We start from the raw sequence: 13,087 nt of genomic DNA on the forward strand, positions 1-13,087 counted from the left end.
CTCACCGCTCCAGGAACTTACAGTTGGAAGGGACTTAACATAAACACATATATAATAAAATCTGGTGAATGACATGAGCAAAACAGACATCGGAGAGTGCTCAAGTTGGAGGGAAAGATTATTAATAACAGCTCTACCATTTACATGGTGCTTTAAGGTTTGCAAAGTATTTTGCAAATATTTCATTTGGTCCTTATAATGTCCCTAGGAGGTAGGCACTAATATTATCTCTATTTTACAGATGAGGAAACTGAGGCAGACTGGGGTTATGTGAATTGTACAGGGTCACAAAGGTACTTAAGTGTCTGAGGCAGATTCGGAAACTTGAGGTTCACTGATCTCAGCCAAGAAAATCAAAGGAGGAAACTGAGGCAAGTTGTATGTCCCATGTGGGCCCTTACCCTCAAAGAGCTTAATTATCTGGTACTGCACCTATTTTCATTTTAAGTAAATCTCATCTTTCATTTTAAGTGATTCCTGCTTAAGAGAATATATCTTCCTCACAGGATGTAGATACTAACTAGATGTCTTCCCTACTGTCCCTTCCCACCCAGACCTGTTTTAAACAGGCCTCCTATTTTGTTTTGTTTTCCCTGGGTAATTCTTTCTTGCACAAGGTGCAAAGCCCTCTCCTTGCAGAAGAAACTACTGTTTTAAGAGACTCTCCCCTCCCTGTACCCTTAGTTTCTCTATCAGTTGGGAACTTTATCTGATAAGCAATTCAAAGAAAAGCCTCATGCTACCAAAAATCATCACCATCATAATGATAATTTTTAAAAAATCAAAACAACACATTTCCTGGGCAGTTATCAAACCAGCATAAGGCTACTAGGGCTCATTGAGGTTTTAAAAGCCACACTACAGAGGGTGGGAGGAAGGGAGAAGAGAAAGGAGGGGTAATAAGTGTTTATATAGCACAAATACCTCCTTTCAGCCTCACAACAACCCTGACAGGAAGGTGCTATTATGATCCCCTTTTTTATAGTTGAGAAATATGAGGCGGGCAGTGGTTAAGTGACTTGCCCAGGGTCACATAGCTAGTAAGTGTCTGAGACTGGTTTGAATCCCAGTCTCCCTGACTCCAGGCCCAGCTCTCGGTCCACTGCATCACTTAAGGCACTATTATTACTAATAAGCACTACTTGTATTCCTGATTAAGGATTAAGTGTCGACTCCAGGCCCAGCTCTCGGTCCACTGCATCACTTAAGGCACTATTATTACTAATAAGCACTACTTGTATTCCTGATTAAGGATTAAGTGTCAACACCAGGCCAGCATGGCTCAGGTGCTCCCATTAGGAGGCTGGATTATTTCCTGATCTTTACCAGGAAGGGGGACGAGGAAGGTTAGAAAGAGAAGGGCTGTTAGGTATGAGAGAAAAGGAGGCAGTTAGGAGAGGCAGAAGGATTAGTACAGAATGGAAGAAACACTAGATTTGGATACTGAGGACACAGGTTTGGAGTCCCACTCCTGCTATTAGCAGTGACCTTAGGCACTGGGCCTCAGTTTTCTTCTTATCCTAATAGCTAGCATCTATAGAGCACTTCAGGGTTTACAAAATGCTGACAATGTTATCTCATTTTATCCTCACAACCAACTTGTGAAGTAGGTGCTATTAGTATTACCATTTTCCAGATGAGGAGAATGAGGTTAAGTGACTTGCACAGATACTTAAAGCTAGTATATCTGGGGAACCTTACAGCTACTAAGTATCTAGGGAAACTTATAGCTACTAAGTATCCCAGGAACCCCATAGCTACTAAGTATCCTGGGAACCCTACAACTACTAAGTATCTGGGGAACCTTATAGCTACTAAGTATCTGGGGAAACATAGCTACTAAATATCTGGGAAACCCTATAGCCACTAAGTATCTGGGGAAACTTACATCTGAGGATTTGTTATTATTCGGTTGTTTTTCAGTTGTGTCCCACTCTTCATGACCCCATTTGGGGTTTTCTTGGCAAAAATACTGAAGTGGTTTGTCATTTCCTTCTCTAGTTCATTTTACAGATAAAGAAACTGAGGCAGTTAGATTTTTACAAATAAGAAAACTGAGGGCAGTTTTATAGGACTTGCCCAGGGTCATGCAGCTAGTGTCTGAGGCCAGATGAGTCGTCCTAACTTCAGGCCCATCACCTACCTGTCCCACCTGTAAGTATCTAAGGATACTTACCAGGAGGACATATATGAGGCAGGATTTGAACTCAGGTCTTCCTAACTCCAAGGTCTACTGCACCAACTAGCTGATGCCCCACACCAGCACACACAAGAGTTGTTTTGTAGGAAGGGAGGAAATGTCTCAGTGGTGGTTTACCCTACTCCAAGATCTGGTCTCTGGCAGTTCAAATAATGAACTATTATTTCACTTATGTATGACCAGGTGATTATAAATGACCATTTATGTTATTTCATTTATTATGAATAACCAATAAATATCCCACTTGGTCCAACAAAAAACTAATTACCTCGTATTAGAAGATGTTAGAGCTGGTACCTATGACCCTAGTGAAAATAAGACAGGTCTCCCAAGCTATAACACCTGGTTTTAAGACACCTATGGGAAATATTCTGGTAATCATTGGAACGTAAAGCAATTATTTCAAATAGATATCCAGAACAAGTGTAATCTCCATTACTGAGAACCTTTAAAAGACTTTTCTCACTGAAGTCTCCAGGCTAAATATTCCCTGGTCTTACCTTTGTTCCTTGGATGACAAGATCTTATCATCACTCGATTCACCTTCTTCCACCAGCTGATGGTTTACTAGTGAAGATTCTTTGGAGTTGGGGATATTAGTACATAGGATTATTTTTCTAGAACTGGAAGAGACCCTAGGGACCACCTGTCTAACTTAATTTAACAAGCATGGAAACAAACCCAAGGAGGGAAGTATCTTGCCCATAGTTATTTAGAGGTATGCTATGTTTAATAATCAGCTCTCTAAGAAATGTATTTACAGCATACCTTCAAGTTTATTCTACATTATGCAGTCTCCATCACTTTCTTAAGTCTAGAAATCAACAAAACAAGCCCTGATTTGTAGCACTTGCTGATTTCCAAGGTATATAGGCTCACACTGAAAATTTAATAATCAATGTGAGCTGGCTCCATCCAGCATATCCTTATTGTCTCACCTAGGCAATGGATGCTGAGAGGCAAATTTTGGCTACATGGTGTCACAGTGAATAGATGCTAGACCTAGAGTCAAGAAGACCTGAGTTCAAATCCAGCTTGATGCTTATTAGCTGTATGACCCCAGACAGATCACATAACCTCTATCTACCTCCATTTCCTCAACTGTAAAAGGGGAATAAATAATAACAGCCCCCTCCTAGGGTTGCTATAGGACAAATGAGGTATTTGCAATAGTGCTTTGCAAACCATAAACTGAAATGCTAACTATTTTTTATTACTGAAAAGTCTCGTAACACTTCAGATGTCCCAGAGTAGAACGGACTGCTGACCATCTGTCAGGAATCATTTAGAGACTTCTGCTCAGATACAGGTTCAGGTAGGGGACCTCTGGGAGCCCTAATTCTGAGATTCTAGGCTCTGCTCAAGTCAACGTGAATCAAGGTTCTCCTCCAAACTCCCCTTTTCCCTGAACATCGGGGCCCTTCCTTTTACCCTCAGGTCGTTATTATAACATTAACTAACACAACAACCAAATTCAGATTTTACTTTATGCTAATTATATTTTAGTCTAGCTGTCTCCTGACCTCATCTGAGAAACTTTCTAGAAACACTCATGTTCCCTCAAAGTGTGACTTACTAAATATAAGGTGTCCTTTCCCCAACATGGACTATCCTCCAACCTCTCTTGCTCTAACTTGCCACCTACGTTTGGGGACCAAGAACCCATTTACTTTATCTGTCGACTTCTTTGTTCTCACTGAAAAATCTGAGCAGAGGTTGGAACCTGCCACAATCAATCCCACTAAAATAAAGACCTCTGAATAAAAGATATTTCCAAGTCTCAGCCAAAAAGTTCACTTGATTTATTTCAAGAATGTTACACTGTCATTTCCAGCCCAAACACTTTGGATGATCATTTGGAATTTAACCGGTTTTGCTCCATATAGCCAACGTTTGCTATTGTGAGCCAGGGTGAGAAAAGCTATCAATTGTCTACACACTTCAGGAATCCTTCCTTGCAATCTCTTCTCACCAAGCCTTCCATAGGAGGGGCTAATGGGTGCTCTATGGGCTGGTTTGTATTCGACTTCTCTATCCCCAAGTCTATGGATGGTGCCCCAAAAGTGCTAACAGGAAATGGAAAGAATTGAGGGTCTACAAATAGGGTAATTAACCACTAAATGGGGTTTGGGGGAGGAGGTTACACTGCAAAAATGCTAATAATTATCAAGGTGAATAAACCAAGTTGGAAAGGGGTGTGGGTCCAGGCTGCAGTCTCCTTGCTGGCACTGGGCATGGACACTGAGAAAGCCAAATTAGCTTTTTAGTAACGGCATAAAAAGAAGGAGTTTTTGGCTTTTTTTTGCTGGTTATTCATTACCATGAACCACTGACTGAGCATTAAGTATATTCTTCTTGGCAAACCAACCCACTGATGAGACAAAATAAAAGACCGCATATTTTCTGCTGCTCCCTAACTGAACACTACAGATTCTATTCTGGGTTATCTTACAACCCTGTATAGTATTTTTACCTCTCCCCTGCTGTTTGCATTAAGGTGCTTCTTTATCAGGGCTGTTTTAATCACGGCAATTAAACAGTACAGGCAGCTTGTTTTATTGAAGCTTGTTTATTTAATCTTCATCGGGCTCTAATTGGCCTCTTTCAGTCAAAGGGACTGACTCTTTACTGATAACCTCACAGAAGGGATAGAAAAGACACTGCTGGTACCATTTGTACAATAAATGTGTCTTTTGGCACGTGGCTCTTGCCTGTGCTTGATTTAACTGACTCCAAAAAAGCTCTTCCTTCTTCTCTTTTGGTTCTTGTGGCTGAAGAATGGCTCTGCTGGAAGAAAATATGCCTCTCACTGATAAGAGGGAGATCGAAGCCCAGGGTTCCTCCATCACCAGCCCCCAGACACGTTGAAGAAAGGTCATAGGATATAATCACCCCTAGGTTGCCTCCTTTGTATGATTGTTGTGAGCATCAGAGCCCTGGGAACCACAAAGTACTGACATAAAGGCTGGTGGTGGCATGATCATCGAGCAGATAGGTGGTAACAACCTGGAATCAGAAAATGCAGCCTAAAGACACTAGCTGCGTAACTTTGGGTAAGTCAGTTCACCTGTTTATCTCAGTTTACTTAACTGTAAGATGGTGATAAAAAGGGCTCCCATATCCCAGGGTGGCTGTGAGGATCAAATGAGTTATGCATGCATGTGTATATACATATATATATATGTATGTATGTATGAATATATATGTATATACATACACATATACATAAACACACATATGTATACACACCACTTTGTAAACTTAAAACTGTCACCTATTATTAAAAATTCATACCTGGAGAACCAACCTCATTATATAGAATTTTAGAGCTGGAAAAGACCTTAGGGATCTAGTGCACCAGCTCATTTTACAGACAAGTAGACTGAAGCCAAAATAAATGAACTGATTTGTCCAAGGCCCCAAAGACAACAGAACATGAAATCCTGATACAAGCACAAGGCCAAGGTCATCTTGTCTTAATTCATGGGCACTGCTCTAGAATGGGTCAGCCATGATCTATACCCTTGTAGCCTGCCTGTACTCAGTCCCTGGACTATGTGGGTAAGCGCCAGTGAAGCTACTGCTGGCCAGTATCCTTGCTCCTACTCAACACTGTTTTAGGATATGGGATGGCCTCTTTGTTAAATCCTCTTCCAATTATGTCCTATGAAACACCTCCTAAGCATGACTGCACTGTTACAAAAGTAACAGTCACATTTTCTTTTACTCTTGTCTTAGTCCTATGATTTTTTTTTAATGTTTTCCTGAAACAGGCAGGATGATTGGTGGCTAATAAATCTGACTATTAAAAGACTATGAATTCTTACATGGCATGCTCAAAATAATAGAAAAAAAGTTCAATTACTTCATTTCTAATGCTTTCATTTCGATCATGTAAATAAAAACAGTGACCTAATTTAGGTAACTATGTACTGTGTACTAACGGCACTACACAGCACCAAAAGACTCCACAAGCTCTCACACCAGGTTGTAAAGGAATGTTCTATTCTTGTAAGAATCAATCAATCAGTCAGCACTTATGAAGCACTCACTGTTTATACCAGGCCCTGTGCCAAGAAATGGAAAGAAGCAACAAAACAATTCCACTTGGTCTGTCCTTTTCTTTTGGGAGGCACTATACACTCTCATTATCATTCAGGAAATGGGAAAGGACCCCTAAAGGAGCAACTGGGTACAAGAAGTAGTTAAAATGAAAACTGACAATTAAGTTTGGAACTGTGGTAACAACAAAGCATGTGACACCAAGAGTCATGAAGGTGGCACCAAAACGCAGAGAATCCAGAGTGAACCAAACAAAACGCTTTATTTTGTGAACAATTGAGTACAACCAACCCCAGGTCTGTTTCCTGAGGGTTCAGAGGTTAAATGTGCTGAAACCTCTATTTCTAGAGAACTAGAGTAAGAGGGTTTCCCAGTATAAATGTCTTGTTTCTATAGGAAGAAAACTCCCAAAGGCTTCAAAGTCTGCCTGGACCTCATTAGGAGCTCTTCGTTCATCCTTCTTCTGAACCCTTTATGTTTGAGGTCTGGCCTTTATGCTCGGTCAAACTGTTTCTGTGTATACTCCCTGACAATGGGAGGTCTGCTCGATGTGCTGCCCTGATCCCAACTGCCTCCAGGAGGACATGACAAGAGCAGCTGAGACCTAGGGATGCTGGTCTTCCCAGAGTTTTACAAAGACCTTGGAAGCCACTCAGCAGTGGGCTCAGTTGATTTAGAAATAACATTTTCAATAACATTAATGATTTTAACTTCTTTGCCCATTCTGAGAAGTAAGCACCAACTTTGTCCTTAAACAGAATCACCATAAAAAGTCTTGGCCATGGCATGGGCCACTTTGATCACTTTCTTCTCCTTTGCATCAGGCCCCATGTTGTTCCGAGCGACCTTAACCCAATACTCTTCAGTTCGGGGCAAATAGTCACTGTATTTTTCATTAGGCTGAACGGCTGGGTGCTGATCACTTTCTGACAATAAAAAAGAGAGAGGAAGAAGAAGGTCGAGCTGAGGAAGAGCAGGTAGCAGGCATTTTGGCAAAAATCAAGTCAAAGAGTGCACTATGGACTGCAGGAAAGGAAAGGGGTGTTTAGAACCAAAGAGGTGATGGTCTCTGCTGCGCTCCTCTGCTCTGGCCAGACTATACCTGCAGAAACTCTACATTCGGAATGATTTTGATCATCTGGAGACTCTCCACAGATAGGCATCCTTCTAAATGGCAGAGCTCAGTAGAGGTAAATGATATTTTTAACCTAAAACTAAAGAGGTCTGAGGGGCAACATGTTGATCACTGAAGAGGGATCAGACATGTTCTATCTGGCCCCAGGAACAGACCTATGCACAGTGGGTGAAAGTTGCAGAGGCAAATTTAGAATCCATTTAAGGAAAAATTGAGGAGCAGCTAAATGATGCCATAGTGCACAGTGCAAGGAGCCTGGAGGGAAGGAGACCTCAGTTCAAATCTGGCCTCGGACACTTGGTTAGCTGTGTGACCCTGAGCAAGTCACTTAACCCTCAGTTGTTTGCCTCAGTTTCCTTATTGTAAAATGGCAAACCATTTCAGGATTTTTGCCAAATGGGGTCACAGTCAGACATGACAAAAATGACTGAACAATAACAAAGGATAGCATAGCTATCCAAAGGTGGCTATAAACGAGTGTCATGGGGCGTGCTAGCTTCCTTGAATTGGGGATCTTTCAAGCAAAAATGGGATGACTACTCACTGAGTAAGCTGCAGAGGATTCCTGTTTCCCTAAGGGCTGTATTTCTGTGCTCTGAGCCACTCACAAAGAAGACATAAAAGGATATTCTAAATACCAAGTTCTCTCCTGGTGCACTTTAAATGATTCTGTGTTTTTAAATCCCCATTTTTAAGAAACTATTTATTGTGCAAAAGCTACACTTCTGGTTAAAAAAAATAAGGTAACAAAACCAAAAGACTGTAAGGTAGTGATAAACTGTTTCAGGCTATGTGCAAATTTCTCTTACTTTGGTGAAGTTGCTGCTTAGGAAAATATACAAGGGTGGAAAATCTGCAGCCTTAAGGCCACATGTGGCCTTGTAGGTTCCAGTGCAGCCTTTTGACTGAATTCAAATTTTACAGAACAAATCCTTAAGGATTTAGAAAGCTTTAGTGCCTTAAGGCTGCAAGTTCCCCACCTCTGGTCCACAAGGATTGGTCACACAAAATCCTGATTGATGGGTTTAATCAACAAGCCTCCACACACTGCTCTGCAGCGTCTCCAAGAATGACTCTCACTGTCAACAAACCTGCATCTTGTCCCCTCTTTAGGAGGCCTCATCAAACCTTACCCCCCCTTAACAACAGAGGCTTAAAAGAAGAATGAGCACAACCCCTTTACCTTCATCCTCTTCACTTTCTTCCTCTGTTTCCTCATCTTCCTCTTCCTCCTCTCCCCCTTCTGCTCCTTCTACTTCATCTTCATCTTCTGAGTCACTTTCCTCCAACCATTCTTGTGTTTCTTCAAGAGCAAAATCAATCAACCAATTAATTAATAAAGCTAAGGCCCAGGTGTACCAGGAGAGAAGTGTAGTACATACTTTCTCAAGAATTCATTATTAAGGAAACCATGATTTGAAACGTAACCCTCCTATCCTGGACCACTCCCTCCTCTTCCACCCCCTAGACCTTGAAAGGAGACAATTCAGGGTCTGATTAAATGAGAGGGGTTAAAAAAAGAAGAGGACAGGAAAGTATGGGAAGAATTATCTGAACCATGAGTAAAGCCCAAGACAACAAGCAAAGCTCAGAAATGAGCAGGTATCAAACAGCAAATTCATAGCTTGGATGGGAAAAGAAAATGCTGAGTCTGACAAGTGAAACGTCTCTGCCAGAACCCCAACCCTGCCTGCTTCATCTGACACGCTGCAGAGAACTCAGCTTGAAATCCTGGCAAGAGAACAAGGAGGGAGAAAGGAGACAAAAAGAAGCACTTGGCTCCAAGGAAGAAGGGAAAAAAGGCAGTATTTTTTGAATAATAAATTCTGAGGACTCAGTCCATGTGTAGAGCTGAAGGTAGCAAGGAAGCTGGATGGTACACAAGGAGGGAAAGTGGGAATCATTTAGAGCTAATTCTTCTACCCTTCCCCCAATTCCCTAGGCAAAAGAGAGGGGCTTGTTCCCATGGGGAATAATGATGCTAATATTTGCTAGGGCTGGGAACTTGGTTTAAGGGTTTTTTTTCACCTTTAATGATCTTCCATTAATTTATGTAATCTTTAAAGTTCAGAATCTTAATAGCACTAACTCCAGGGAAATGAAGTCTGAAAAAGCTGACTTGGCTGGTCAGACTTACAGCAGTTTAGATTTTTTTTTTTAAATGCACACTAGCATAACCACCACATATGTGTCTATTCCACAGCTGGATACACCTCACAAGTTCATGTTTTCCACGGTATGAACAATAGGTGTTTTAGCCACCTGCCCAGGCTTCCCCTCCATCCACGGAAGGAGGAGGGAGGGATACTCTGGGTCACTTTCTTTTGGGAGTTCTGTTGCTGAAGGAGATCACACGTCACATAGATGATCACACAGAGATCTCCACATCAAGGTGGAGAACTCTGCTCTGTGCTAACCCAAGCCAAATAACAGAAACGTGAAGGGAAAGAGTCACCAGAGCTTGGTGCAGTGCTCAAAGTGGGATTCTCAACTGCCTGTACTTTTCTCTTACCAACTTTCAGGCAGGGAAAGCGAGTGGTCCCAGGTGGGCAATGTGAGCTGAAGTCCTTGGTTATAACACAGGTGACCAGAGTAGCTGCTGGCCTCTTTCTTCTCTTTCTTTCCCTCTCAGCCTAACAGAGATACAACTTTTCTTCCCTCTCCTGGCCTTCCACTTGCACACACTCTTCTACCCCTCTCTAATCAGATCTGCTTTCTCCAAACTTGGAGGACCCACTGCTTCCCCATGTCTGTCTTCAACTGCAATGACTTTTAAAAATTCTCATTAAAAAAACCCTGTGCTTTATGGGTGCCCTCTTTGCATCATATTACTTTTTACACACACTATCAACATGTTCTCAAAAGCCACCCATTTCCCAAGATCTCACCATTGCTTGCGGCTCCTGTAGTACAAAGAAGGTATTTCCCATTCTTCTGTCTGTCAACTCTCTCATTCTACAAAGCAAGAGATGCCCTCCCTAGCATCAACCCTAGAGACTGGTCTTCATTCTTTAGTCCTCAGCTTTAAACGGGAGTAGTGAGCTACCTGAGGACTGAACAATTTTCTTTCCTTTAGAAAAAGGTTAAATGGAAAATGAACACTGATGAATGAAGGCTCAGAGGAAACATTTCAGTACTGACAATAAATAAGGTTAAAGAATTCAAAGTCAGAGGTACAAAAAGATTGTTAGAGGAGACTAATCTATGCCAAGTGTAGTTACTGTGCATAAATAAAACAGCAAGTCTGACAACCTAAGGAACAAGGCCTCAGCTCAAATCTGCTCTATGACTCACCTGTCAGTAATGCCCCAAAAAGCCACCACTCAAAGATATGTAGCTAAATCAACAAGTCTGATCTGTGGTTAACAGCAGTCCTGTGACATAACTAACCACCGCTGTCTAAAGACACCAGGACATGGGAACTGAATTTTTAAAATATTTATTTTGCTCTATCAGCCTGTCTGTCCTTCAAGCTCAGACTGTTGATGGATGATGGAAAACTGAATGATGATGAAACCAGCCGAGTGGGTTATGGGGAATGAGTAAGAAGAGAGTGCTAGAAGGATTTGGATAAGAGCACTTCCAAGGCCTCAGGAACTCTGCGTCTCTCTTTCTCCCTTCTCTCTCTCTCTCCCAACCCCAACCCAAACTTACTGGGATCCATTTCTACCAAGACCTTCCATTCTTCCATCTTGTGCAGATCCAAGCAGTAAAGATCATTGAGGGTGAACTGGCGGTCCCCAGCTTCAAACATGCCCCCGTAGACATAGAGCATCCCCTGCTTCACAGCCAGCATGGCATTCGAGCGAGCAGAGGGTTCTACCAAAGGGCTGTTGCCCTCCTCAGACGCTTCCTCCTCCTCTTCAGATTCAGACATTGCTGACGTCCCAGGCACAGGGATCACTTGCTTAATGGTCATGACTGTTCCGTCCTCTGCCACCACCTCTTTGATCTCCTCCTTCGGCTCAAGGGGATTGGCTTCTTCCCTTTCCTGATTCTCGACAATCTCGGACTCTGGCTTTCTGCCTCGCCTGCGTTTCCTCTTCTCTGCCTTAGGGCCCTATTGTTAAGATGACAGGAAAGCTCATAACTGGGATGCAACAAGCTTTAATAGCTATATATGAATCAAACAATTTAAACAAGAGATACAAAGGTCAGTGTCACTTCATGCCTCCAGGCTCGTCCACTCATGACACATTTTCATTGATTGGCTGAAAACCTGAGGGAAGTCCATGGCAGGAGAGCCCTAATGGTCACTCTGGTGACCAAAAGAAGGCAGATGGCACTGGACAAAGAGGCACTGATCCTTCCTCTTTGGAGCTGCCCTCTTCCATGCTGGGGAAGAGGAGGCAAGAGAAACGATGCCACTTCACCAGAGAATCAAGACATAATCGGTGAAAGGAAACTTTAGGCCCTGACTGGAAAACCTTCCATACCTTCTGAGGATGGAAAAGTAATGCCACCAATTCAGGAGCAGTCATTGGCTCTCCAAGAAAGCCTGTCTTGAGTAAAAATCAAATTTACTCCTGAGGGCCAACTCAGATGAGGTGGGAGAGGCCAAGCTAAATCCCACCCATTTGTGCTGTCTCATTCCCACAAGGCGGAGAAAGCCATGTCTGTCTGAGGGGCCACAGACTAGTGACAAGTGGTCTGCCGGAGTAGTCAGGGCCCTCACTTCCAAAGGAAAAACTATTTTTAGATTGTTTCCCTAAGGAAAAAAAGCATCTAAAAATTATTCCACATCTTCAATCCTCTCTTCTACTCCCACAGGGTGACTAGTGTTGCCCTGGTAACTTTACATGGTAAATTTTCTGCTTCCTCTAACTTTGTGTCAAATGTGGATTGAATCTGAGTTCTTTCATTTCCTGGACAAGTCACTGAAGGCTTCTGAGTCTGTTTCTTCACCCCTCGATGGGAAAGGAGCTGTCTTTTCTGGTCCTATAGGGGTTTAAGAATCTCCTAAGAAGGGACAGCAGAGGACTCTGAAAAGGACTCTAAATGTGAAGTGTTCCTAGGTCTGTCTATAGGAAACCAGGCTCCTTCAGGGACTGGATGTCAGTCTCTCATCAGGACCTCTGTGACCAGGCAACAACAAATATCTTCTACAAATCTTATTCAGCTAAATTGGAACAAGGCTCATTTAAAACAGTACAGTTGGGGAATGCATTCTATTGGCTGTGGCTCACTTGGGGATTCAGACACTAAAGTGCAGAAATACACAAAAAGATGAGAAAGTAAGAGAGAGAACACCTGGAGAAGGGAGAAAGGGAAAACGGAGGTCACTACAACAGCTGAATGGGGCGGAGGGGCCATTCACAAAAAGCTCTGAATTCCCCATATGGTGAGAGCTTTCTAATGAACTCTTTAATTAAAAGAGGAGAAAAGTCAGGAAGCACAGCCAAAGAGCTCTAAATCTAAAAATGCTGTTAAGCATTTCCCCAGGGACTGCTTTCACTGGAAAGAACCCAGCATTTTCTCCATTTTCAAATTTCCCTCCATCTCAAGCACCAGGAAAGGTCCAACCCAGGCAGATTTTCTCTTCTCCTCGTCTCAGCCCACCGTTCATGTGGGCCAGTCTCCCTCCCCCCACCCCCAGGCTTGGGCCTCTGCTGCCCCTCTGGGTCACCTCCCGCCCTGCTCCAGGCTCGAACCCCTGCTCTTTCCAGCAGGCACAAAACCAAGCTCTTGAG

General features: G+C 42.7%; 1 protein-coding gene across 3 annotated transcripts in view; it reads right to left on the bottom strand.

Moving 5' to 3' along the window:
• Nucleotides 1-6,505: 6,505 nt before the first annotated feature.
• Nucleotides 6,506-13,087, bottom strand: part of KLHDC4 (kelch domain containing 4) — a 104,875-nt gene continuing 98,293 nt past the window's right edge. For all 3 annotated transcript variants that reach the window (XM_072636279.1, XM_072636276.1, XM_072636278.1), the window contains 3 exons: nucleotides 11,052-11,457; nucleotides 8,581-8,700; nucleotides 6,506-7,188 (listed from right to left, as the gene is read on the bottom strand). In XM_072636279.1, coding sequence (XP_072492380.1) covers nucleotides 7,013-7,188; nucleotides 8,581-8,700; nucleotides 11,052-11,457 — 702 coding nt within the window. In that variant the 3' untranslated portion in view covers nucleotides 6,506-7,012. The remainder of the gene's footprint in view (nucleotides 7,189-8,580; nucleotides 8,701-11,051; nucleotides 11,458-13,087) is intronic.

Source organism: Notamacropus eugenii, chromosome 1 (genome assembly GCF_028372415.1).
Source record: "Notamacropus eugenii isolate mMacEug1 chromosome 1, mMacEug1.pri_v2, whole genome shotgun sequence".
Classification (NCBI taxonomy): Eukaryota; Metazoa; Chordata; class Mammalia; order Diprotodontia; family Macropodidae; genus Notamacropus; species Notamacropus eugenii.